General features: G+C 57.0%; 1 protein-coding gene across 1 annotated transcript in view; it reads right to left on the reverse strand.

The window, feature by feature from the left end:
* DNAH1 (dynein axonemal heavy chain 1) overlaps nt 1-22,889 on the reverse strand; it is a gene marked incomplete at its 5' end in the record, with an annotated part of 72,793 nt that overhangs the window by 18,490 nt on the left and 31,414 nt on the right. The window contains 25 exons of the mRNA XM_081247346.1: nt 934-1,134; nt 4,426-4,616; nt 4,974-5,131; nt 5,534-5,694; nt 5,839-5,979; nt 7,092-7,196; nt 7,356-7,514; nt 7,734-7,853; nt 7,942-8,136; nt 8,942-9,119; nt 10,579-10,733; nt 11,110-11,201; nt 13,999-14,185; nt 14,278-14,364; nt 15,858-16,007; nt 16,464-16,577; nt 17,284-17,389; nt 17,673-17,861; nt 18,622-18,735; nt 18,965-19,128; nt 19,748-19,888; nt 20,562-20,741; nt 21,325-21,430; nt 21,589-21,710; nt 22,426-22,590. Of these exons, the coding sequence (XP_081103472.1) occupies nt 934-1,134; nt 4,426-4,616; nt 4,974-5,131; nt 5,534-5,694; nt 5,839-5,979; nt 7,092-7,196; nt 7,356-7,514; nt 7,734-7,853; nt 7,942-8,136; nt 8,942-9,119; nt 10,579-10,733; nt 11,110-11,201; nt 13,999-14,185; nt 14,278-14,364; nt 15,858-16,007; nt 16,464-16,577; nt 17,284-17,389; nt 17,673-17,861; nt 18,622-18,735; nt 18,965-19,128; nt 19,748-19,888; nt 20,562-20,741; nt 21,325-21,430; nt 21,589-21,710; nt 22,426-22,590 (3,681 nt within the window). The remainder of the gene's footprint in view (nt 1-933; nt 1,135-4,425; nt 4,617-4,973; nt 5,132-5,533; nt 5,695-5,838; nt 5,980-7,091; nt 7,197-7,355; nt 7,515-7,733; nt 7,854-7,941; nt 8,137-8,941; nt 9,120-10,578; nt 10,734-11,109; nt 11,202-13,998; nt 14,186-14,277; nt 14,365-15,857; nt 16,008-16,463; nt 16,578-17,283; nt 17,390-17,672; nt 17,862-18,621; nt 18,736-18,964; nt 19,129-19,747; nt 19,889-20,561; nt 20,742-21,324; nt 21,431-21,588; nt 21,711-22,425; nt 22,591-22,889) is intronic.

Consider the following 22,889-nt stretch of genomic DNA (forward strand, 5'->3'; position numbering starts at 1 on the left):
TGGCTCTCCCACCAAGACCCGGCCAGGGCCCTGGGTGTCTGCTGTCTCCACAGAGGGTGGAGTCCACACGCTGACGCCTGGGCCTCTCCACCCCCACCTCCAGGCCCAGCTGTGCCTGCGGGGCTCCCAGCTCAATTAGCTTCTCCCCTCTTAGGGTCCCCACAGCTCCCTAAAGCCCAAGCCCGAGAGGAATGCCCGATTCTCCTTATACCTTCCCGACACCCCACATCTAACCACTCACTTGACTCCAAAGCTCCCTCTGACTCTACCCCCATCCTGCTGCCACCTCCATGCTGACTTCCCTGCCTCTCCCTGTGTGATGGGACCGCCCTCAGGAAGCCCCAAAGCTCTTCTCTCGACTCCTTTGGCTATAGCTAGGCAGGGCCAGGGCTGGCATCTGTCCTGTTCACACTATGCCCTTGCCGCCAGGCCCACACACTGACCCATCCATTCCCCATCCTAAAGTGCAAATGTGCCCCCTACCCACCCCCCAGCTCCCATCACCTTCAGGACTCTCTGCCCCTGCAGCCCCCAGAGCCTGCCCAGCACAGCTGACACTGCTCCGTGCTGCACTCCTGCTCCTTCCACCTGGTACCACTCACTCTTCCCCTCAATCTTCTCACACACAGGGCTTCCACCAGGAACCCTCCCTCCCTTGCCATGCCCTGGCTCCTGCTTTTGTGTGATCCCATCACAGCCAGCATTCTAGGCATGGATTTCACCTGCAAGATGGGACTCAGCTGCATGAAGGCAGGGCTCCTGGGGGCTTGGTACCTGTTGCTGTGTCCCCAGCTCCACCCCCTGCCCGAGGGCCTGGCCAGATCAAGGCTGAGGAGTGTTTGGGTAGGAAGGCCTAAAACCAGGGAGGACTGTGAGGGCAGTGTGTGTGCACTCCACTGCTGGACACTGGGGAGGGGGCCCACCGGTCCTCACCTCGACCTTGGCCGGGTTGGCCATAAGCATGCCCTGGAAGACCTTGGAGAGATCCCTCAGGTTGAAAGTGTAGTGGGATTTGGCTGGGGTAGGCAGCAGCTGGGAGGTGATGGTGGAGTACACCATGATGGTGGCTTCCACGAGGGGATCCGTGAAGTGGGAAATGCTGGGGGCCCCGGCTGTGGGAACAGGAGAGTGGCCCTGGGTCACAGCCCTTGCAGGTCTGGTGCTGTGTTCTCTGCACACGCCTTTCCCCAGCCGGCATGCTTGGATTCTGCCCACTCTGCAGCCCTCTCGGATGCTACTTCCCCAGCAAGGTTTTCCTGGTGTCCCCCACCATGGGGTGAGGAATCTCGCACCCGGAGCTCCCTCCTTTTACATCCTTATCACTGATATAGCCTGTCCATATGTTGGGGCACTGGGACACATTCATGGAATTGAGAACACTAATGGGGCCAGACCTGAAACGTGCCACTCTGAGCTGTGCATGGGGAGGGTTACATGGCCCACATGGGGTTCAGGAGTGCACCACAGTGGACGTGGAGGCCTGGGGCTCAGCCATGACCTTGGGGGCTTATCACCCCCTTGCATTTTCACCACTAACATAACCTATTTGCTTGTGCTTTGAAAACGATCCAATTCTTTGCTGGGAACCAAAATTCTGTCAGTGGGAATTTGGGGCAGAGGGAGCCCCCAGAAGAGGGAAAAAAGCAAAGAAGGGGCAGGACGGCTCACTGGCCCCAAAGCGGGCTCATCCATTAACACAGGGACTGTTCTAGGTGCTGGGCACAGAGGGTGGCCCCAGCAGACACACTCCTCACCCCCAACAAGTTGACTTTCTTTGGGGGGAGACAGACTCTGAACAGACTGACAGTAAACAGGGAATGGAAAATGTGTGGAGAGAGGTTTGGGGAGAGCCAGGGTTGGGGGATTTGACATAAATGCTGGGGAGGCCTTGCGGAGGAGGGCACTTGAACAGAGACCCGAAGCCTTGAGGTGCCAAGCAGGTTCAGAACTGGAGAAGGTGTTCCAGAGAGGGCGTGGCCAGGGCGAAGGCCCTGAGGCAGGCTTGCCTGGGGGGATTGAGGACTTAGCAAGGGGGTGGTGAGAGCAGACAGTGACGAGGGGTGCCCACCACTGCCGGGACCTGGGCTCTAGTCTGCATGAGATGGTTGAGCAGAGGAGGAATGTGATCTGATTCAGCGTTTGAATGGGTCCCTCTGGCTGCAAGTGGAGGATGGATAGACCTCCAGACAGACAGACAGATGCAGGGGGTGAAGACAGAATCAGGGAGACCGGGGTGTGTGGGGCTGCTGCAGTGGCCTATGAGTGAGGGCTGGGGTTCTGAGCAGCGCAATTCAGGGGGGTTCTGGAGGGAGAGGCAGCAGGACCTCCTGAGAGAGAGAGAAAGAGAGCGAGCGAGTCCGGATGGTGCCAAGGCCCTCGTCCTGAGCGAGTGGAAGGACAGAGTGGCCATCAGCTGAGACGAGTGGAGCGCCAGGTGCTGGTGGGTCAGGGGCTCGGGTTTGGACATGTTCAGCCTGAGACGCCCGGTGGTCATTCAAGAGGAGACGTGGGTCTGAGGTTCAGGCAAGAGGTCTGGACTGAACACACAGACTCAGCGGCATCCGCACTAAGGGGTTTGTCGCCAGGGCGGGATGATGATATCCCAGAAGTGTGTGTTTAGAGGGAGGAGAGGCTGAGAGTAAGCCCCCCCGTCCACCTAGGAAGGCGACTGGGAGGAGGAGGGGTGACCCCCACAAACAACTGACAGCCCAGGAAAGGTGAAGACCCAGCTGACCTTTGGTCTGGACGCCGTGAGGCTGCTGGTGACAAGAGCCCTCTCCGGGGACTGGTGGGACTCAAGAGAAAGTGGGAGGGAGGGCTAGTGCCCGCAGGAGGAGAAAACGCTCTTGGGGCGTTTTGCTCTCAAGGTGACAGAGAAATGGAGCCAAGGCTGGGGGAGGGGGTAGGGAGGGGACAAGAGAGGGGCTTGTTTTGTGTTTTGTTCTTAAGATGGGAGAAATCGGGGCGTGTCTTCACACTGATGGAATGGCCCAGTGGAGAAGAGAACACTGATGTCGGTGGCTGTCAAGCAGACAATAGGGGATGGGACTCAGGCCTAAGAGGAGGGCTTGGCCTCATACAGGAGCAGGGAAATCTGTTCCCAGGAACAGGAGAGAAGACAGGGCCCAGGGAGGCCTGGGTGCAGGTCAGCAGTGGATACGGAGGCCTGAGGAGGCCTGGAACGGCCAGTCACCCTGCTGCAATGAGCAGCAGATCTGCTGCCACACGGGGGACGCCCGACATGAACTCAGGTTGCTCCTGGCTCCAGGCTCATGCCCTCTCCTCAGAGCCTCTGCTTTTTCACACAGGGTGGAACTTTGTTGGATTCCTTACTCATTCATTCAACTTGCATTCACCTTGCTTCTACTATGGGCCGGACACTCACCCAGGCACTGAAAGACAGACTGGCCATGTAACAGTGAATGAGCCTATGCAGGCCGTTGGTGCTGGGCAACCTTTGCTCTAGCAGTGGCCCGAGGTCCCCTCAGGAGTCTGAGGATGGTTCACTGTGGCCCCTGGGGCCCGGCCTCAACGACAGCCAACTGGAGTCCAGGGCTCCCCCTGGAACCAGTGCCCCTGCCCCATCCAGGCCTTCCCAGGCCCTGCCCAGGCCTGCACTTATGCACGGGCTCCCGGTAACTCTTTTCTCCGAGGAGTTGAGGGAGAGACACGGAGCTCAGAGTTAGGTGGGTCCCTTGCTGCCCACCTTGACCGGCTGTGCTCAGCTGGGCAGCCCCAGAGCAGCCACTGACCATCACCCCCCTCCTCAGAGCCACATGGCCCCCACCTCCAAGCTGGGCATGGGGGCAAGTTCTGGTCTATAGCCCCTGGGGGCAGCGCAGTCCAGGCCAGAGGAGGGAAGGCCTGACTCCCATCACCCACCACCTGGCACAGTGCCAAGTGGAGTTCAAAGGTCAGAGTGTGTGTTATGTAAGAAGTGGACTGGTTGGGGGAAACTGCATCCTGGGACAGACTTTTCTTCAAGCTCCATGGAAGATCAGGACCATTTTGTCCATTCTATCTTGGTGGCACTTCTTGATTTACAAAAGTAACATCCTTTCACTAGCCTTTCTACCATATATGCGTGTACTTATACTGATGAAAATACATGTATACATATGTATAAATCATATATTCCACAGTTACCACATGCCGGGCTTCTTGCTAGATGCTCTACATGCAGTGTCTTATTTAACCTTCACAACTCGGGGTGCTGGGCACTGATATTATCACCCATTTCAGATGAAGAAACTGAGGCTCAGAGAGGTTCATGAATTGGCCAAAGGTAACATAGCTGAGTAAGGGGTGAAGCCAGGGCTGATGTCAGTGGTTCAGCCACTTGGCCCTTCCCAGTGCTGCTCAGCTATCCTTGGTGTGGCTTACCTGGCCGGGGCTTCTGCCTTAGCCCGTGGCCTCCTACCCCACTCCTGCCCGATACTCACCCATCCAACTGCCCAGGATGGTGGAGAAGATGCGCTTCTTGCTGACCTCATCCATCTCAGCAAAGGACAGGTAGTTGAAGTGGCGGGTCAGCCGCGGAGTGACAGCATTCCTGCCTCCACCGGGGGGGCCCATGGCACAGACAAAGTTGATGTCCACCAGGCTCCTGAAGGCTCCTGGAGTGGGGGCAGGAAGTCAGAAGGCCCTGCCCAGGGCTACATTAAGACTTTTGCAGGCCCTGGGCACTTTTGCTTTCTTGGGCCTCCTCCTCCATTAAAAAATATATATATTAAAAATTATAATTTACCACAGTATTGGTACATAGACAAATATATTAATATTATGCATTTTAAATGTTCTTTGACCTAGAAGTTCATTTTCCCCTTGATTTTAAAAGACATTAAAACACTTCCATGGACTCTCTGTGAGTCCTGTGGGCCCAGGCCCTGTGCCTATTGCGCCTAACGGGTGAGGCCCTGGCCCTGCCCAGCACACCCAGCCCCGCCCCGCTGGCCCAGGCTGCCAGCACGCACCGATGATCTTGCGGTCATACCAGCCGCCATGGTCCATCCACTGACGCAAAAGCTCGATGGGTGGCTGGGCGCCATATGTCTCCAAGGCCGGCATGTTCAAGTCATCAATGAAGAAGATGAAGTTGCGCCCTAGGGGCGGCCCGAACACGCCCTTCCGCCTGTGGGAAGGGGCTGTGTGAGCCCAGCACCCATGGGTACCAGGTCCTCAGGGAATCCAGGATGGCAGGATGGCAGCTCCACCTCTGGGAAGCCCTCACTAACTTCAGGCTCCCCCGAATTGCTGAGCCTCTTGAGCAACTCCTTGTCCCATTCTGAGCGTCCTGGGACATCACACCTGGCTGCTCTGAGTCTTGCCTCTAGGCAGATGGATAACAAGCCCCGCCCGAGTGCCCAGCCCAGGGACAGCGCCCACAGAAGGGCTCGACGGGAATTCCTGATGGAAGAAGGCTCCAGAGCAGTTTGCAAGGGAGCCCAAGGGCCACCCAGGAGGGGAGGGAGGACAGCAGCTGGCCGAGCCAGGCTGGGGGACATCGGATCCAGGAAGGAACCAGGGTGCCTGCCTCTTATCCAGCTTGCTGTCGATGAGGTCCTGGGTTTGGTTGGCTGAGGTGCGGGCAGAGAAGGTGAGGAAGTGGCTGATGTATTCCAGCGGCAGGTTCTTGAGAAGCTTGTTGGAGATGGTGAGGGTCTTCCCTGTGCCTGTCGGCCCGATGCACAGCACCTAGGAGAGCAGGGGGCACAGGGTCAGAGCGCTCTCACAGGGCCCAGCATGCAGCACGAGCTGCCACCCTGTCAGTGTGGGAGCCAGCCACTCCTGACCTAGGCCTTGGGGTGGGGTGAAGCAGGTCATGGCAGGGGCGCTCACGGGCTTGTGGTTGGTGAGTAGCATGTCTAGCAGGTAGGACATCTGGATGGTGTCCATGGTTGGCACGATGATGTTGCAGTAGTTGGTATCTGGCATAATGGTGAACGAAGCTGAGGAGTCCATCCACTTCACCCAGGCAACCTGGAACCACAGGTGGCACAAGGTGGGCCTGGAACCTCTCCCCGTCTCACCCTTGGCCAAGAGCACCAGGAGGGCAAGGAGCAGCACTGCTGGGACTCAGCAAGAGGGTCCAGGTGAAGGGCTGCTTCTGACAGAAACAGGAAGCCTTGTGCCCACTCTCTGCACAGGGTGGGGGACTCCCAGAACAAACCTCCAGGAATGGGGGGCTCTCTGCACACAGCTGCCCAAGTGAAGGCTTCCCTGCATCCAGCTACCTCAGTGGGGCCAGTCTCTGGGCCTCTGCATGAGGGAAGTACTCTGGGAACTGGACAACCCAGAATGCAAAGGTCTCTGCTGTTTAGTTTAGGCTACCCAAGCATGTGAGGGCCAGAACCATGGGGCTGGCATCACCTAGACGCTGAGAGGTCACCTGACCCACTCTCCCCCACCATCCCCACCTGCATGCATCCCTTCACTCACAGCCCTGACTCAACTTGCAGACCTCCCTTGATGGGAGTGTTCACTGTGGTCAAACCCACATGTCCCATTGGGAACGGTACTGATGGTTAGACTCAAACGTGCCCTGTGAGACCCCCAGCAGGACCCTGTGTAGTAACCATCTCTATAGACGCCTCTCTGGCCCCTCTTCCTTCTGGGCTGGAGTCCTGATCCCATGAGGGTAGGCTAATGGGACCCTCACTGGCTAAGAGGAGAAATGGGGACATCAAGACAGGCCATGGGGGCTTACTCCCCCACCCTTGAGGAGCCCAGCCCCTGGGCAAATGGGGCTTTTAAGTAGAACCAAGTTGATTAATCCCTGGGCTCAGCATCAACACAGAGGAGGCAGTGTGTATGGTTGGGAAGGGAGGCACCCTGACATCTCCCAGTCCCAGGTTCAAGTCCAGCTCTGCCACCGACTAGCTGGGCGTGACAGTTCTGAGCCTCAATTTCCTTGTTCGGGAAATGGGCACAATAATAACCACCCTGTGGGTCTGTGAGGATTCAGGAGATGATGCAAATAACCCCAGCCTGAGACCTGTGACCGTCAATGCAGCCTCTTCTCTGCAGTCACTATTCATCAAGGAGGACAGTCGCCACCCAGTGGGGCCCTCCCTGGGCAGGTCTGCAGTCACCTGCTTGCCCTCATCATTGTCCTCATCGTCAGTGGTGCTGCTGATGCCGCCGTCCTCCAGCCTGTAATCAAACACCAGCCCCTCCTCCGGAAAGAGCAAGGTCAGCTGTGAAGGACCAGGGGGAAAAACAGGCGGTGAGACCCGGTGGCTTGTGTGGCTACTTGTTTCTGGGGGCCTGGGCCTGGGGGACGGCCCCCAAACACCCAGCATTCAGCGTACGCAGCCCAGACCTTGGACCCCAGCCCGGGAGCTGCCCCCTCTCACGTTTTCTGTCTTCATCTTGATCCTGAGCCAGTGGCTGAAGCTGATGCGACTGGCGCTGTCCCCTGTGGCACCCACACTCCAGATCAGGGAGAAGATGAACCAGGGCTCGATCAGCTCTGGGATGCGACTCAGCTTTTCGGGAGGTATTTTCTTGAGGCCCTGGGGACAGAGGCAGGGAGAGAACTAAGTGGCCTGAGGAAGCCAGGGGGTGGGGGCATCCCATGGCCTCTGCCGTAGTTTTGCATCTGCAGCAGACTGGATGGGGTGTCCCATGACCCATGTGAGCCAATCTGATTCTCTCTTCCAGGAAGCTGGACTTGGGATTCAGGGCCCTCAGGTGAGGAGAGAAGGCCCCCAGCCCACTGCTCAGAGCCATACCTCTTTAGGCAGGAAGGGCTTGAAGAAGCAGTCCAGCAGCTTGAGGAGACTCATGGTCAGGTTGCTGTTGGTTGAGGTGATCACCTCCTTCACTGAGGATCGGATGAAAGTGATGGACCCCTACAGGGGACGGACACCCAGCTCTTGTGGCTGGTGGCCATAGCACCCGGCTGCCCCACCTGGGCCGGCACACCGTAGTCTCACTCACCTCCAGGAAGCTGACAAAGAGGGCCTTGAACTGCTCCTCAAAGGGCTTGAGTAAAACAGGGAGATGCCTCAGCCAGCACTCAACAAAGGGCATGAGCCCCAGGATGCTGGGCTCCAGGTACACCATACCGCAGCGGGATACTGTGGCTGGGGAGGCCACTGCCAGGTCCTGCACCTCAAACATCATGGTCATCATCTGGTGCCAAGATGAACTGCGTGAGTGGGCCAGCTGCCAGCCTCCACGGCAGGGGAAAGGGCTGCAGGGCCATGGGGAGGGGTTGCCCATCCTGCAACTGTGGGCAGGCCATGGGGCAGGCGCTGGGCCAGGAACAGGGCTGGTGTGGGGGCAAATGCAGGAACCCTTTGGCCCTCAGCTGATAATACAGCCCTCTCCAGAGGCCAAGAAGGAGTCTAAGTCAGGAGATTCCTGGGAGCCCTCTGGCCAGCCTCGGGTCAGGGCATTTTGGGGTCCCTAGAGCCCTGGGGATATCCGATGGGAGCTGTGTGCTCTGCTCCAGAGCCCTGCACCTGTGTACATGGACACAGGGTCACACTGACCTCCAGGTGTTCTCAGAAAGACTCAAGAGACTGGCTGCTCTTAGGCTCAGGCAATACCCTTCCTTCTCTAAGAACTGCCCCACACTTCCCACCAGGCAGCTGTTCCCATGTTCTCCAGACTCCCGGCATGTTGCCAGTATGCCTAACCCAGACTGGGCCGATATGACTGCAAATGGGCCTGGGAGGCACAAGACAGCATAAACCAGGAGCAGGGGTAGTTGTCCTGGCCCTGGGCTTGGAAGCATCACAGAAAGTGGGTCTGCCGAAAGGGCAGCACTGAGCAGCTGTGTAGGACGTGCCTGCAGTACAGGAGCCTGGGGATGGGGAGGGCGCTGTGGCCCCAAGAGGGAAGGGTGGAGGGGGATGAGGCTTGGCTAGCGTGGTGTGCCCCCGGGTCCACCTGGCTGCGGAGGAGAGCAGAGTGAGCAGACAGGCGGACACACCTCTGTGAGCTTGATGATCTCCCCGGAGCTGAGGCACAGCTTCTTGTTGTCGTCCAGCACCGTGTTCATGTTCTCAATCCAGACGGCGTCCACCGGCCCATCGAACACGTACCACTTCTTGTTGGTGTCGGAGGCGATGGCCCCCACCCGGATGAGGGAGGAGAAAATCCCATCTGTCCTGCAGCCACCAGGGAGGAGAGGACTGTAGGTGCAGGGGAGGCAGGGCGGCAAGCACAGCTGGCTCCCAGGGAAACCTGGATCCAGGCTGGCCCTGCTCTGCTTTTGTTTTTTCCTTAAGTATCTTCATTCATTTAAAAATTACAGTAGGGAAAATAAGACTTTATGGTGTAATAAATGTAATGAAAATGTGTGCTTATATTCTCTCCCTGCTGAGTCCTCACTAAAGTTCTATTAAAGGAGAATGAAAAGTAATATCCCCAAAAGAAAAGAAGATGAGGGGACTTTCCTGGTGGCGCAGTGCTTGAGAATCCGCCTGCCAATGCAGGGGACACGGGTTTGAGCCCTGGTCTGGGAAAATCCCACATGCCTCGGAGCAACTAAGCCCGTGCGCCACAGCTACTGAGGCTGCACACTAGAGCCCACGAGCCACAACTACTGAGCCTGCGTGCCACAACTACTGAAGCCCACATGCCTAGAGCCCACGCTCCGCAACAAGAGAAGCCACCACAATGAGAAGCCCACACACCACAACGAAGACCCAACACAGCCAAAAATAAATAAATTTACAAAAAACAAACAAACAACAACAAAAAAACCTATAGTGTCCTGGAATTAAAAAAAAAAAGAAAGAAAAGGAAGATGGGGGAGGAGGCAACACAGAAACAGAGGTCCACACAGTCCTGGAAGATGGACAGAGGTGGAGAAGGGGTAAATGACCTCGCAGAGAAAGCAGGATCATGAGATGTATCTAGTCCCTGCCAGAGAACCCAAGAAGCCTCAGACTTCAGAGGCACCAAATGCCAGGGAAGGGGGTGGGTAGGAGGCCATTTTTCTGGTCTGATCCCCAGGCCCCCACCTACCCACACAAGAGCCTGGAGTAGGCGTGGGTGAGACCCTTTACCAGAAATGGGGGAAGCTGGACAGGCCCACATTCAGAAAGATGGGTGACTGCCCCTCTCCAGTGCCCATCCCCCACTGGGTTCCAGGACACTGGGACCAAGAAGACACCCCAGCAGGAGACTGGAGACTTCTCTGGAGAGACAGAATAGCCCTGGAGAAAATCCTCAGGTGCTGACATCTCCCAGTTTGGTGCACTTCCCCTAAAATGCACGTCTCAGCCCAGGAGCAGAGGCCCCAAGAGAGACCACCAGCCTCTCGTGGGTACTAACAAAAGTCAACATGTACTGAGAGCTCAGCATGTGCTACACTGTCCCAGCCATCTTCCATAATAATGGTGTCATTTTTATCCCCACTTTGCAGATGAGGGACAAAGGCCCAGGGGGTGAGGTGGGTCACTCAGTGAGGAAGTGCAGTGGTGGGTAGAGTCCCAGGCATTTGGGCTCCAAAGCCGGAGCTCCTGACCTTCCACTTGGCTCAGGGAGGGAGGCGGCCCATGGCCCATACCCTGCAAAGGTCTGGGAGCAGGGCAGTCACTGGAGGGGTCCCGGGCCACTCACCACTCATGGGTGAGCAGGTCAAACTCCCCGTACAGCTGGCCCATTGTGATGGACTTGGGGTTGAGCACATAGTAGTTGACGGCCTCATACACACCGCCGCTGATGGACGGCTGCCCTTTCAGCGACGTCATGGCAGCTGCCAGGACTCTGTAACACTGTGGAGAAGGGCCAGCCGAGAGTGAGCCTCCAAGCTCCCTGGAGAGCAGGGCTGGAGTGGGCTGTGGGCCATGGCGGGCAGGAGGGTATTCTAAAGGCCAAGGAGGCAAAAGTGGGGGCCAAGACGCCTGTTGAGGCTGCTCTGCCCTCAAGCCCACTGTCTGGGCACTAGGCTGCCCAGCTAGGCTCCACTTATATTAGTCTTTTTTTTTAAATTTTTATTTTATACTGGAGCATAGAGAACAAACTTATGGTTGCCAGGGGGAAAGGGTGGTGGAAGGGATAGATTGGGAGTTTGGAACTGACATGTACACACTGCTGTATTTAAAATAGATAACCAACAAGGACCTACTGTATAGCACAGGGAACACTTACGTTACTCTTGCCAGAGCCTGTGGGCCCAACGAGCATGAGGCCGTGCCTCACCACCATGGTCTCATACAGCTGGATACACTTGGTCAGGAATCCTGGAAGGACATGGCAGGGAGCCCAGGGATCAGAGTGGGGGCTTAGATCCTGGTTCTGACACTAGCTTGCTGTGTGAACTGTGATGGGTTACCTCACTCCCTGCACCTCAGTTTCCTCATCTGTAAAATGGGGATGGCAGTAGTACCTACCTCATAGGTAGAGGCAGGTGAAGCCCTGAGCACAGAGCCTGGCACAGAGCAGGAATTCTCTGCTAATGGCCAGCCATTATTTCCATTGTGACTATTATTCCCTAACATCCACTGGTCGGGTGTCCAGCTGGCACAGGCTTGCTCAGTGAGGAACTGTCACAGGCCTCGAAATCAACTTCAGCTCCAAAACTACCACCCAGCCTACTGAGAGCACAGGCCCAGGGAAGTGCTGGCCAACATGAGGCAAAATCCCAGGGACAAGATCCAGGGTCAAGGGCTTCCCTAGTGGCACAGTGATTAAGAATCCGCCTGCCGGTCTTCCCTGGTGGCGCAGTGGTTGAGAATCTGCCTGCCAATGCAGGAGACACGGGTTCAAGCCCTGGTCTGGGAGGATCCCACATGCTGCAGAGCAACTAGGCCTGTGAGCCACAACTACTGAGCATGCATGTCTGGAGCTTGTGCTCGGCAACAAGAGAGGCCGCGACAGTGAGAGGCCCCCGCACCGCGATGAAGAGTGGCCCCTGCTCGCCGTAACTACAGAAATCCCTTGCACAGAAACAAAGACCCAACACAGCCAAAAATAAATAAATAAATAAATAAATAATTTTAAAAAAAATCCTGAATGCTAAAAATAACTTAAAAAAAAAAAAAGAATCCACCTGCCAAGACAGGGGACACGGGTTCAAGCCCTGGCACCACAACTACTGAGCCTGTGCTCTAGAGCCCATGAGCCACAACTACTGAGCCTGCGTGCCACAACTACTGAAGCTCGCGTGCCTAGAGCCCGTGCTCCGCAATAAGAGAAGCCACAGCTGGGCTTCCCTGGTGGTGCAGTGGTTGAGAGTCTGCCTGCCGATGCAGGGGACACAGGTTCGTGCCCTGGTCCGGGAGGATCCCACATGCCGCGGAGCGGCTGGGCCCGTGAGCCATGGCCACTGAGCCTGCGAGTCTGGAGCCTGTGCGCCGCAACGGGAGAGGCCACAACAGTGAGAGGCCCGCGTACCGCCAAAAAAAAAAAAAAAAAAAAAAAGAGAAGCCACAGCAATGAGAAGCCCGCGCACCCCAAAGAAGAGTAGCCCCCGCTCACCACAACTAGAGAAAGCCCACGCACAGCAACAAAGACCTAATGCAGCCAAAAATAAATAATAAATAAATAAATAAAAGATCCGGTGTCGGTCAGGGTCTCTGACTGACCAAGACCAGAGCTGTAGGGGCAGCTGCCTGCTGCAGTGGCAGGCCAGACCCACACAGGTAGGGAATGAGCACATCACTTTAGCCCAAGAAGAGGGGTCCAGGAGAGCTATGCAGGTCTGGGGGCCCCTGCCAAAGGGACAAGGTTGAGTTATTTGGTGCTGGCAAAGCTGCCCCAAGGCCGTGAGGGAGAGAAGAGTTTGAGGCTTCATTCAACTCGCCTGCTGGGGCCTCAGCAGGCCAGGGGCGTGCTTAGGGCCGCATATGTAATGTAGAACGGTGTAGGGCAGGGGTGTGGATAGGCTCACCATCTTCCCCCAACCCAGACATCAAACCCCATTCCCACCCCAAGCAGGTGAGGATGGGGCAGAGGAGAGCCTCTGTCAAGGAGTAACAAGGCCAAGGGTGTGGTCCAAGCTGTGACTGCTCCTCCACGGGGAGGAAGGGCAGCACCTGCTTCCCCACTGTGAAATAATAGGCAATCTCTGTATCGTCTCTGTTCCTGGTTCCTGATACATAGCTCCTCAAACCCTTGTAAATAGGGGTGCTTGGAGAACCTTCAAGTTCCAATATTTAGTCTCTGGTTCCTGACACAGAGCTCCTAACTGTAATTTCCCAAGTGTTAGGAACATCTTATGTTCTAATGAGGCAACTCTTGGTGGTGAACTCCTGGGAGGGGACTGGTCACCAGAAGAAGCTTGGAACTTTCAGGCCCACCCTCATTCTCCAGAGATGGGAGAGGGTCTGAAAGTGGAGTTAATAAGTGACCATGCCTGCATGATGAATCCTCAGAAAAAGATCCCAAAAGTGAGGGTTTGGAGAGCTTCTGGATTGGTGAGCACATCCACAGGCTGGGAAGGTGACTCACCCCAACTCCACAGGGACAGACCTCACCCTATGTATCTCTTCATCCCGCTGTTCATCTGTATCCTTTTTATCACATCCTTTATTATATAATAAATCAGCAAGCGTTCGTGTTTCCCTGAGTTCTTTGAGCTATTCTAGCAAATGATCAAGCCGGAGCGGGGGGTCATGGGAGCCTCTGATTTGTAGCCAAATAGGACAGAGGCTGTGGGTAACCTGGGGACCCAGTACTTGAGACTAGTATCTGAAGTGGGGGCAGTCTTGTGGGACTTGAGCCTGTAACCTGTGGGGTCTCTGCTAACTCTGATTAATGTCAGGATTGAATTGAATTGTAGTACACAGCTGTTCGAGAATTGATGAGCGTGGGGTAAAACCCCATACATCTGGTGTCAGAAGTGTTGAATGTGAGAGTGAAGGAGAGTTTTTCCCTAGACTCCCACCACCTGAAGTGTCCCAGCGGAGATAGGGCCAGAGAGCCCCAGCCTGCCACATGCCTGGCCAGGCGGGAGGGACCCTGAGGCTGGACTGCAACCTGGGGTGGCTGGACCCAGCCCTCCTCTGGCACCATAGGACGGTAGGGCCAGGGGCTCACCATCCACGTCCTTGAGGTTGTTCTTCTCACAGGCCTTGCGTATGGCCTCATTCAGGATGCCGTAGTCAGTCACCTCCTCCTTGATGGTGGGGAACAGGTCAGACACGATCCCAGAGAAGAGCTTGAGGTCCTCCTGCAGGAACTTGGGCACATTCACGTCTCGGATGGCCCGGAGGCAAATCAGCTCCTGCAGCAGAGGCCCAGGTCAGACACCCCTCTAGCTGCTCCAGAGCCTCCCTAGAGCCCCACTCCCCAGACACCTCTTTGGATGCAGCTCACCTCATCCATGCTGGGGTTTTCTCGCTTAAGGTTCCCGGCAGCTGAGATCACAGTCTTCACAGCTCTCATCCCGAAGTCATAGTGATCCTGTCACCACCATACAGGAGGAGGGGTGGGTGAGCATTTTCCCTCTCGGGTCTTCTGTCTGGAACACTGTCTCCCACCTGACACCTGGCCGTGCCTCATCGCCTAGCTCATAGCTGAAGTGTCACTTCCCCTGCAGGCCGTCTGCACCCACCTGCATGCCCCAGCCTGGGCCAGATGCCCCACTTTGGGTTCCTGTGGTGCCCTCTACTTCTACCCCAGTGGCCCGCTCCCCTTACCAGGTTACCTATCCTGCACCCCTGCTTGCCTCTTGGCCCCTAAGGGTGAGGAGTCTGCCTTGGTCATTGTTCAATCCCTGTGGTCCCAGCACAGCGCCAAGGGCAGGGAGGCACTCAAGTTTTGTTCAAAAAGGGGATGAAGGAGTTTCCCATTTGTGCCACAAGCAGACTTGCCTCGATGACCTTTGAGCTTCCTTCTAACATTCATCATATCTCTCCAGACCCACCCTTTCGGCCGTACTACCTTGGCTTTCCCCGCTTTTGCCTCTGGTTCTGTTTCTCTCCATTATATAGCAGGTGTGTTGGAAATAGTTAAACTTATCATTTTGCCTCATGGTGCCAGACCAGGAAGGTACATCTGGACCTGACCCACAGACCAGCACATTTCCCAGAAATCTTGGACTTGGAGCTGGATGAAGGGACTGGGCTTGGCTTTGGGTCATCAGCACTTGGGAAGGGTTGATTGCATTTCCAGAACAATGTGGGGATAGCTGCTCCATTGAGGGGGTACATTTTTGAAAGTGCATGGTTAGAAAGAAGGGTGTGTGGAGGCGCTGGCACCTATGGTGCACTCTGTGGACAGCTGCTGTTTTTCCCAGTAACAGAATGCTCCTCTAGCCCATGGGTTTCGGTGGGCCCCACCTGGTCAAAGGCAGTATGGTCTCCTAAGCCACAGTGATGGGTGTTCATGCATGAGCAGGTCACCTAAAGAGGGCCCATTAGGGTGACACCAGGGACTTTTTTGGAACCATTAAGAAACTAAGCTGGTAGCATGTAAGCCCAGAGCTAGGGTTCATCTCTGCCACTGCAAAGGGGGAGCCTGCCTGAGACTGGAGCCAAACAGGAAAGCTCATCCGCCAGTGCTGGTGCCTATACCAACAGCATGTGCCCCTAGAACCTGGGCTCAGCTCACTGAGGGGAAGGCCCTGGTGTTGGGAGGTTCAGGTGGAGGGGGTGCTGGTTGTCCCGCTCTGGTTGCACGAGACCTAGGTGCACTTGCTCTCCAGCCTTGGATTGTGTGGCTCTTGGTCTCTTACTGGCTGACCCTCGCTTGCACCTGAACTAGCCCAGGTGGGCATCTGTTCCCGGCTCCTGCTCCAGCTCCCCTGTGCACCACATGAGCCTGGCCAGGCTCCTGCCTACTTAGGACCTCAGTGTCCTCAGCTGAGAAATGGGGATGTAATTCCTATCTCCTAGGGTTGCTAGGGGAAGGCAGCAGCTCTCAGATCCTGGAACCTGGTTAGGGCAGGACCTCACCTGGGAACTGAGCTGCTCGGAGGACAGCTTGAAGGTGGTCGTGATCTTCTTGGCCAGCACATTGGCCTCGTTGAAGCCAAAGGAGTAGAGGGAGATCTCAGCGATCATGGCGTAATCCGGAACCATCATGGCCACAGGCCGGAATAGTGCCTGGGGCACATGGTATACGTGTGAATGGAGAGGCCAACCTCCCCTCCCAGAGCACCACCTGCTCTCTGGACTGTCTGGTCCTCTGAAGGAAGCTCCACTGCCCTCCTCCCCCACCGATGCTTGGATCCTCCCTCCACTGCACCTGCCATAGCTGAGGCTTATACGCCCCTATGAGTGGATCCCTCTGCCCGTTAGAAACCAGTCCTTTGTGTTGACTTGAACCTGCCTCTTACCTTCTCCCAAGCCCTGAGGACAAGCCTGGGCCCTCCTCTCCATGGCTGGGGGTGGGCTTCAGGGCCCCTGGGCAGGAGGGCTGCCATGGGGAAGCACAGTCCCTGATGTCCAGCAGCTGTGTGTACTTGCATAAGTGCTTTAGCATCTCTGAGCCCAGGCCACAGCTCTGGTGCTTCCCAATGCCCTGAGCAGCCTCCTGGACAAACTTAGGCCCGAACTCACCTTCAGGTTATCGGGCAGCTCCGTGCGACCAGCGTATCCCGGGTTCATGGTGATAAACACAGCGCAGGACTGCACAAGTGGGATCTCAACGCCTTCAAACATGAAGCGGTCCACCTACAGGGGTAGGGAGGGGTTGGCTCACCTGCCCCATCCTCTGAATGTCTCCCCTCATACCCTGTTGATGCCCCTGTCCTGGCTATAACGGGTCAGCCTGGACTGGACCCCTGACCATGGGTTGGCTCCTCTCTCAGGATCTGGCTCAAGACCTCTGGTCCCAGTGGCTACCTGTGGCCTCCCAGGTTCCGGCTCCCTGAGGTCTTCACATATCTTCTTCCACCCCCATTTCCCAACACTGATTCTCCTTAGACCTGGGCAAGCTCAGCCCTTACTAGGACCCAGGGCCTTACTGGGGTTGGGACACCTGTCAGCCTCCCAGCTCTTATCCCCAGGAGAAGACCTCTGACCACCCTGAACAAAACTAGGACAAATGGCTGGGACTTTCCATAATGGTCAGGATGTGGGGAGGGACCGCTTCATCTACTGCAGCTTGGCCTAGGAGCTGTACCCAGAGTGGGGTAAGGATATGGGGCTCCCGGACTGGCTTCAGAAGTCCCCCCGAGACAGCTCTGCTGGGGTGGGGGGGACTGCCCAGTCCCCTGTGAGATGAGAGAGGCTGGGCTTAGGGCAGGCCTGAGCACCTGGCTTCTCACCCCACCAGTGTGGGGGGCTGCAAGGCGGCATGGGCAGGACGGGCATAGCTGAAGGGAAAACGTGGTCAGTTGCGGGAGGCGTGGACGTGGGTAGCCCCCGGGAGGCTCACCCGCTGTTGCTGTGCCTTCTGGATAGTGGTGATCTGCTGCGCCACCACAGACAGCACCTCGATATCGATGCGATTGAACTCATCGAAACAGGCCCAGGCCCCAGCACTGAGGGGAGAATGTTGAGGGGGGATATGAGTTCAGAGCCCCCTGGCACCTCCAAGGGCCCCCGCTGACTCTGCTGGGGAGGAAGCCCTCAGTGGCGCTCTCCGTCACCTCAGCCACAATCCCACCGCCCACCATCCCGTCCCAGTGGCCGCCATGGGCTGAGCCTTTGACTCCTGTTATCCCATCCTCTCCCCTCCACCAAACCATGAGGCTCCTCTCGGCAGTGTCCCAGGAGAGCTCAGCCTTCTTGCCCTGTCTGTGCCACCTGCACACCCAGCCTTACCTGGCCAGGCCCTTGAAGAACTTGCCCATGGCCATGACGTCGAGCTGGTCGGAGCAGTTGAACACAATGGTCTGGATGGCCAAGGCCTTGCCCAGGTCTTTTGTGGTCTCAGTTTTCCCTGTGCCAGCTGGGCCAGCTGGGGCACCCCCAAACTTGAGGTGCAGGGCCCCAGTCAGGGTCAGGTAGCACCTGCGGGAGTGAGAGGAGATGGGTGTGGGCCGTGCACCTTTCTCAGTAGTCCCACAGGCACGAGGAGAGAGAGCCCCCATCCCCCACCGTCTTGGGCCCTGTGGAGGGGCAGCTCCTGCTCCTCCCCGTTCTCAGGGCCCCAGGCAGGCCCAGCCCTGGCTGCCAGGGTCAGGACTGGAGCCCTCGGCCACCGGACCGGTGCTCCCCCACCCCATGGCCCTGCAGCACTTGGCTCAGGGACCTGCCAGGATGGCTGACCTGTGGCCACTCTTCCCTTCCTTTCCTCAAAACCCAGTTTGAAAATCCAGCTGCTACTAAATACAGGCAGCCAGAGGAAACGACTGATTGCTTTAGAAGAGAAGTGTTCACTTCACTTTGTAAAGGGACTCGCCCGTTGTTTCTCTCAAGATCAATTCCTCTCTCGTGTTAAAAGGAGGATCTGACTGATAAAATCAGTAAAGCCCACACCCGTTAGATGCTTACTGAGCACCACACAGGTGCTAAGAGCTTTACACATCAGCTCACGAAACTCTCATAACCACCCTGAGGAAGCTGCAGAGGAAACTGAGGCATAAGGGGCATTGAGCCACCTGCCCAAGGTCACCCAGCCCATGACAGGCAGAGCTGGTTTTAAACCCGAAAACTGAGCTACTAACCTTTGATGGACTGACTGCGCCTTGTGGGCCCTGGACTCCTGGGCCAGTCAGAACTGGAGGGAGGGGCCCAGTGTGGGAGGGTACATGGGGAGGGGGGCACTCACCTGTCTGTGAGGGGCGTGATCACCAGCCTCCCACTGTTGCCTAGGTACTCGTAGCCATAGATGAACTTGGCATTCACGGCCTGGATGTACAGGTTGTTATTCATCCAGTAGTACCTGGTTTTGCAGGGAGATAGGTTCCCAGGCCATGTGGACCGCGGGCCACTGGGCAGGGTATGTGGTAGGGTAGAGGCCGTTCTTTTGGGGAGTAAAGTCATCTAGGTGCCCAACTTGCCCCAGGGCCCCGAGGGCTGGGACCACCCTATTGTAGTTGACTCCCCACGTCCCTTGACCCCTCCTGCTGCTGCTCTGGCCCTGGACGTGGCCACACCACCTGCCTCCTCACCTCAGCTGTGAGATCCACTCGAAGTCATTCACACTGACCACGTTCTCCTGGATCAGCTTGTTCACCACATCCTTGGCGTGGACCTCGATGATGATTAGTGCTGACATCACGGCTCGCTGCATGGGGGACAGCTTCCCCCGCACCAGTGCCACCAGGTCACTGAGCTGCAGGAGCCGGGGGACACCATCAGGAATGGGCAGAGCCATGCTGCGGGCAGGCTTCCCCTCCCTTGTTCAGAGGGTGGGCTTCCGCCAGGAACAACCCCTCTATTCTGGGGGCTTCTGATGGTCTGGGATGGGTGGGGTGCAGTGACCAGGCAGGGGGAGGGCAGGCAGGGCACTGGTCACATGGGAAGTCTGGCAGGGAAGTGATAAAAGCGGAGGCACATGCATGGCATCTGCCTCCCTGCAGCGTATGGTGTCAAGGGCCAGGTGAGGTGGTGGGGCCTGGTGAGAAGCTCGAGGAAGGAATGTGGTGAGGAGCCGGTACACAGAGTGAGCACAGGCTGTGGGGTAGCCCAGGAGGGCTCCAGGAGGAGGCTCCCACCGTGACCTTCGGGAGAGGGGCATCTGCCTGTCCTCAGAGCTCCCCTCAGAGCCCCCATCCCTCCCACTTGTGGCTGGTCATGAGACACTCGTTTCAAGGGTGTCTGACTTTCTACTCTTTGGCTCCAACCACAGGCCTCTTCCAGGATCAGTACACAACAAAGCTCCTGGAGGGCCTGGGCTCTCCCAGGGTGTGGGGTGTTTGTGGGGAGCAGATGGTGACCCCCTTGAGTCCCACCTGCCGGGCAAGCTGGGGGAACAGCTGGGTACTGAGGTTGCTGGCCTCCAGAGCCTCTTCCACCTCCATGGTCCAGTAGGTCTGGCACCCGGCAATGGTCACCTGGCCAGGCCAGTTCAGAACCCACTGAGTCCTGAGCATCTGGGAGGATAACACAGACGGGGCTGACCCAGGAAGCTGCCACCCCGACCCTGCACACTGTTTTTCCCTTAAATGTCATCTGTGCTTTTGGTCTCAGGTTGTTAATTCCACCTCGAAAGCAGAGAAGCCATTAAGCTCTGGGCCTCTCAGGGCTGGGCAGAGTCATTACTTCCTCTGCAGAGGAGACCTGGAAGCAGAGGGGTGGGAGCCCAGGATTGGGGAACACACAGTCCTGGGTTCAAATCCTGACTGCCACCTATGAATCACATGCCCTTTGGGCAGGAAACATCTCTCAGCTACTTTGTAGGATAAGGCTTAACCCCCAGGCTAGCCACTGATTGTGGGGCTGAGAGAGGTAATGGGGGTGAAGTACCATCCCAGGGCCTGGCACACAGTGAGTGCATGAAACATAACCACAGCAACTGATTATCACTAGGAGCCAGTCTCACTTTTCAGAGGGTGTTTTCAGATTCCTCCCTGAGTGGGCCCCAAGGACCCTTTGCCCCCAGAGACACTCTGGCTGACTGAGAGCAGCAGCAGACAAGGCTGTAGTCTGAGGATGAAGTAGACAGGTAGCCCAGCCCCCGTGATAGAGCACAGAGGCACTGAGAAAGGAGCAAACAGAAGAACGAGTAGGTTGGGAGGCTGTGCTGGGAGCGGAGGCGTGGCTCACTGTGGGGTAGGCCTTGATGGCTCTCTCGATGATGTCCCGCACACTGGCCTTCATGCTGTGTTCCACCTCCCGCAGCCAGTCCTCCACGTTGCTGGACGGGTAGATGGAGAAGGACAACTGCACCTCCTCACCCTCTGCCGAGTACATATGTGTGATCTCCAGGTCCTCCTGGAAGAGCAGCTGTGGGCAGGGGGCAGTTAAGAGTGGGGTTACCCTCAATGTGCCCAGAAGCCCTGCCCACCAGAGCCCCAGCGCTGACCCCGCCTGTGCCCTCCACCTTCAGAAGGTGGCTCTCACGTTTGGAAGAGAGCTCCACCTTGGCTGGGCCTTCCCTGACTGCTTGTGGGCAAGATGGGACTGCCTTGTCCCCAGCTGTGGCACAGCCCACTTGGGGAAGGAGACTAAGCCTGCCCTCTGTGTCCCCCTCCTGCGCAGGCCTGTGTGGCCTCCCTCGTAGATGAAGATGAGGGCAAGGAGAGTCAGGAGCCTCTGGCCTCATGGATTTCTCAGCCTAGCCAGAACCTCAGTGTATGGCAGGGGCCAGGGATCCCCTGGGTGAGCTGGGAGCAAGGGTCCCCCAACCCTGAGCCAAGGGCTCTGCAGCTGACCTTCCTCCCACAGGCCCCAGGTACGTCTCTAAGAGCCATGAATCTCACTTGCCACCTCATTTCCTGCTAAAGAGACTTGAGGTGAGAGAAGAGGTGTGCTCCCTGGGAAGGTGCCCCAGTGCTCCTGGCCCTGAGCCATTGGCCCAGTTACCCACCTGGGAGATGTTCTCAAAGCACTTGCGCAGATGGGGCTGCACAGCTGTGGGGTCCTTCGTCTGGGACAAGATCTCGAGTAGCTCATCGTCAGATAGGAAGTAGAATCTGCCAGGGGAACAGGGGTGAGGGAGTGGGTCAGGCAGCCCCTGGGTCCCAGCTGCCCCAGTACCACTGACATCCCTGCACCCCAGCCTGGAGGGGCACTGGGGCCCCAGACTCATGGGCAGGCACTGACAGAGTGGGCATGGGCCGGTGGTGCCCACCTGGGGAAAGCGCTCCTCTTGGTCTCCAAGTAGTTGCTGAGGCCCTTCTGCACCATGTCCAGCAGCTTGTTGCAGTCCTGCAGGCTGTCCAGCAGCCTCTGGTCAGAGCACACATTGATCACCTGGATGGCCCGGGTCAGAGAGAAACTGGAAGTAAGAGCGGTCTGACTGGGAAGCAGCAAGGTGGGCTCAGAGAGGACCCATGCCTGCCACGTAGAGACCCTCAGTGGGGCCCAGGAAGAGATGGGGGCAGGAAAATTGCCCCGAGCCAGGGGCTGCCTCCATCACCCCTGTCAGCCCCACAGAAAAGAAGTCTGTGATCAAAAAAAATAGGGTTAACCAAAGGCAAGTAATTTGATGTGCTGTAGGACTTGTCAGGGTCTTTAAAAATACTAATGTAGGGCTTTCCTGGTGGCGCAGTGGTTGAGAGTCCGCCTGCCGATGCAGGGGACACGGGTTCGTGCCCCAGTCCGGGAAGTTCCCACATGCCGCGGAGTGGCTGGGCCCGTGAGCCATGGCCGCTGGCCACTGAGCCTGTGCATCCGGAGCCTGTGCTCCACAACGGGAGAGGGCACAACAGTGAGAGGCCCGCGTACCAAAAAAAAAAAAAAAAAAAAAAAAAAAATACTAATGTGGACTGCAAATCTCCAAGAGGAAAACCATCAACTGTTGTGTTTCTGAGGAGTGTCTCTCAAGACTGGGGAGCCCACCCAGGGGGACACGGGCCAAGACCAAAGCCTTGGACTTGTCCTCCAGTCTTTCTTGTTCAGTAAGGGACAAGACCAGGAGGCTCCCTGGTGGTCCCAGCTGCCCCCTCCCATCCCCGTGTGAGCTCGCCTCCCGGTTCTCGTAGGCATTCTTCATGATCTTCCTCCAGATCCGCTCCATGGTCTGGTAGCGCTTGCTCTCTACCGGCAACTGCCGGTTGATGTCCTCAGAGCTGAAGATGGGCTCCAGGTAGAGCCAAGCCCGCTGACAGTTCAGCCACTCCTCTAGCACCTCCTGGACAGGGCATGGACTGTCAGGGCCTGGGGTCCAAGTTGGGTCCTGTCCCCCATGATCTAGACATTCTATCCCACTAGAGTTCTAGGCAGAGCACTGGGCACCAGAGCCAGTGTCCACGGGGAAATTTCTAGATGGCGCTGTCAGCCACGGTACTCCAGGGAACAAAGAGGCTGCATGGATGTCTGCCCTCCCCAGAGAAACTGCAAATCCCCCACAGGATGCCCAATCCTCCAACAGAGCCAGGAGAGCCACTCTTCCTATGAGAGAACCACGCCCCAACCAGCAAACCCTAAGGT

The sequence above is a fragment of the Mesoplodon bidens genome (genome assembly GCF_964165515.1).
Source record: "Mesoplodon bidens genome assembly, chromosome: 10".
In the NCBI taxonomy this organism is placed as follows: Eukaryota; Metazoa; Chordata; class Mammalia; order Artiodactyla; family Ziphiidae; genus Mesoplodon; species Mesoplodon bidens.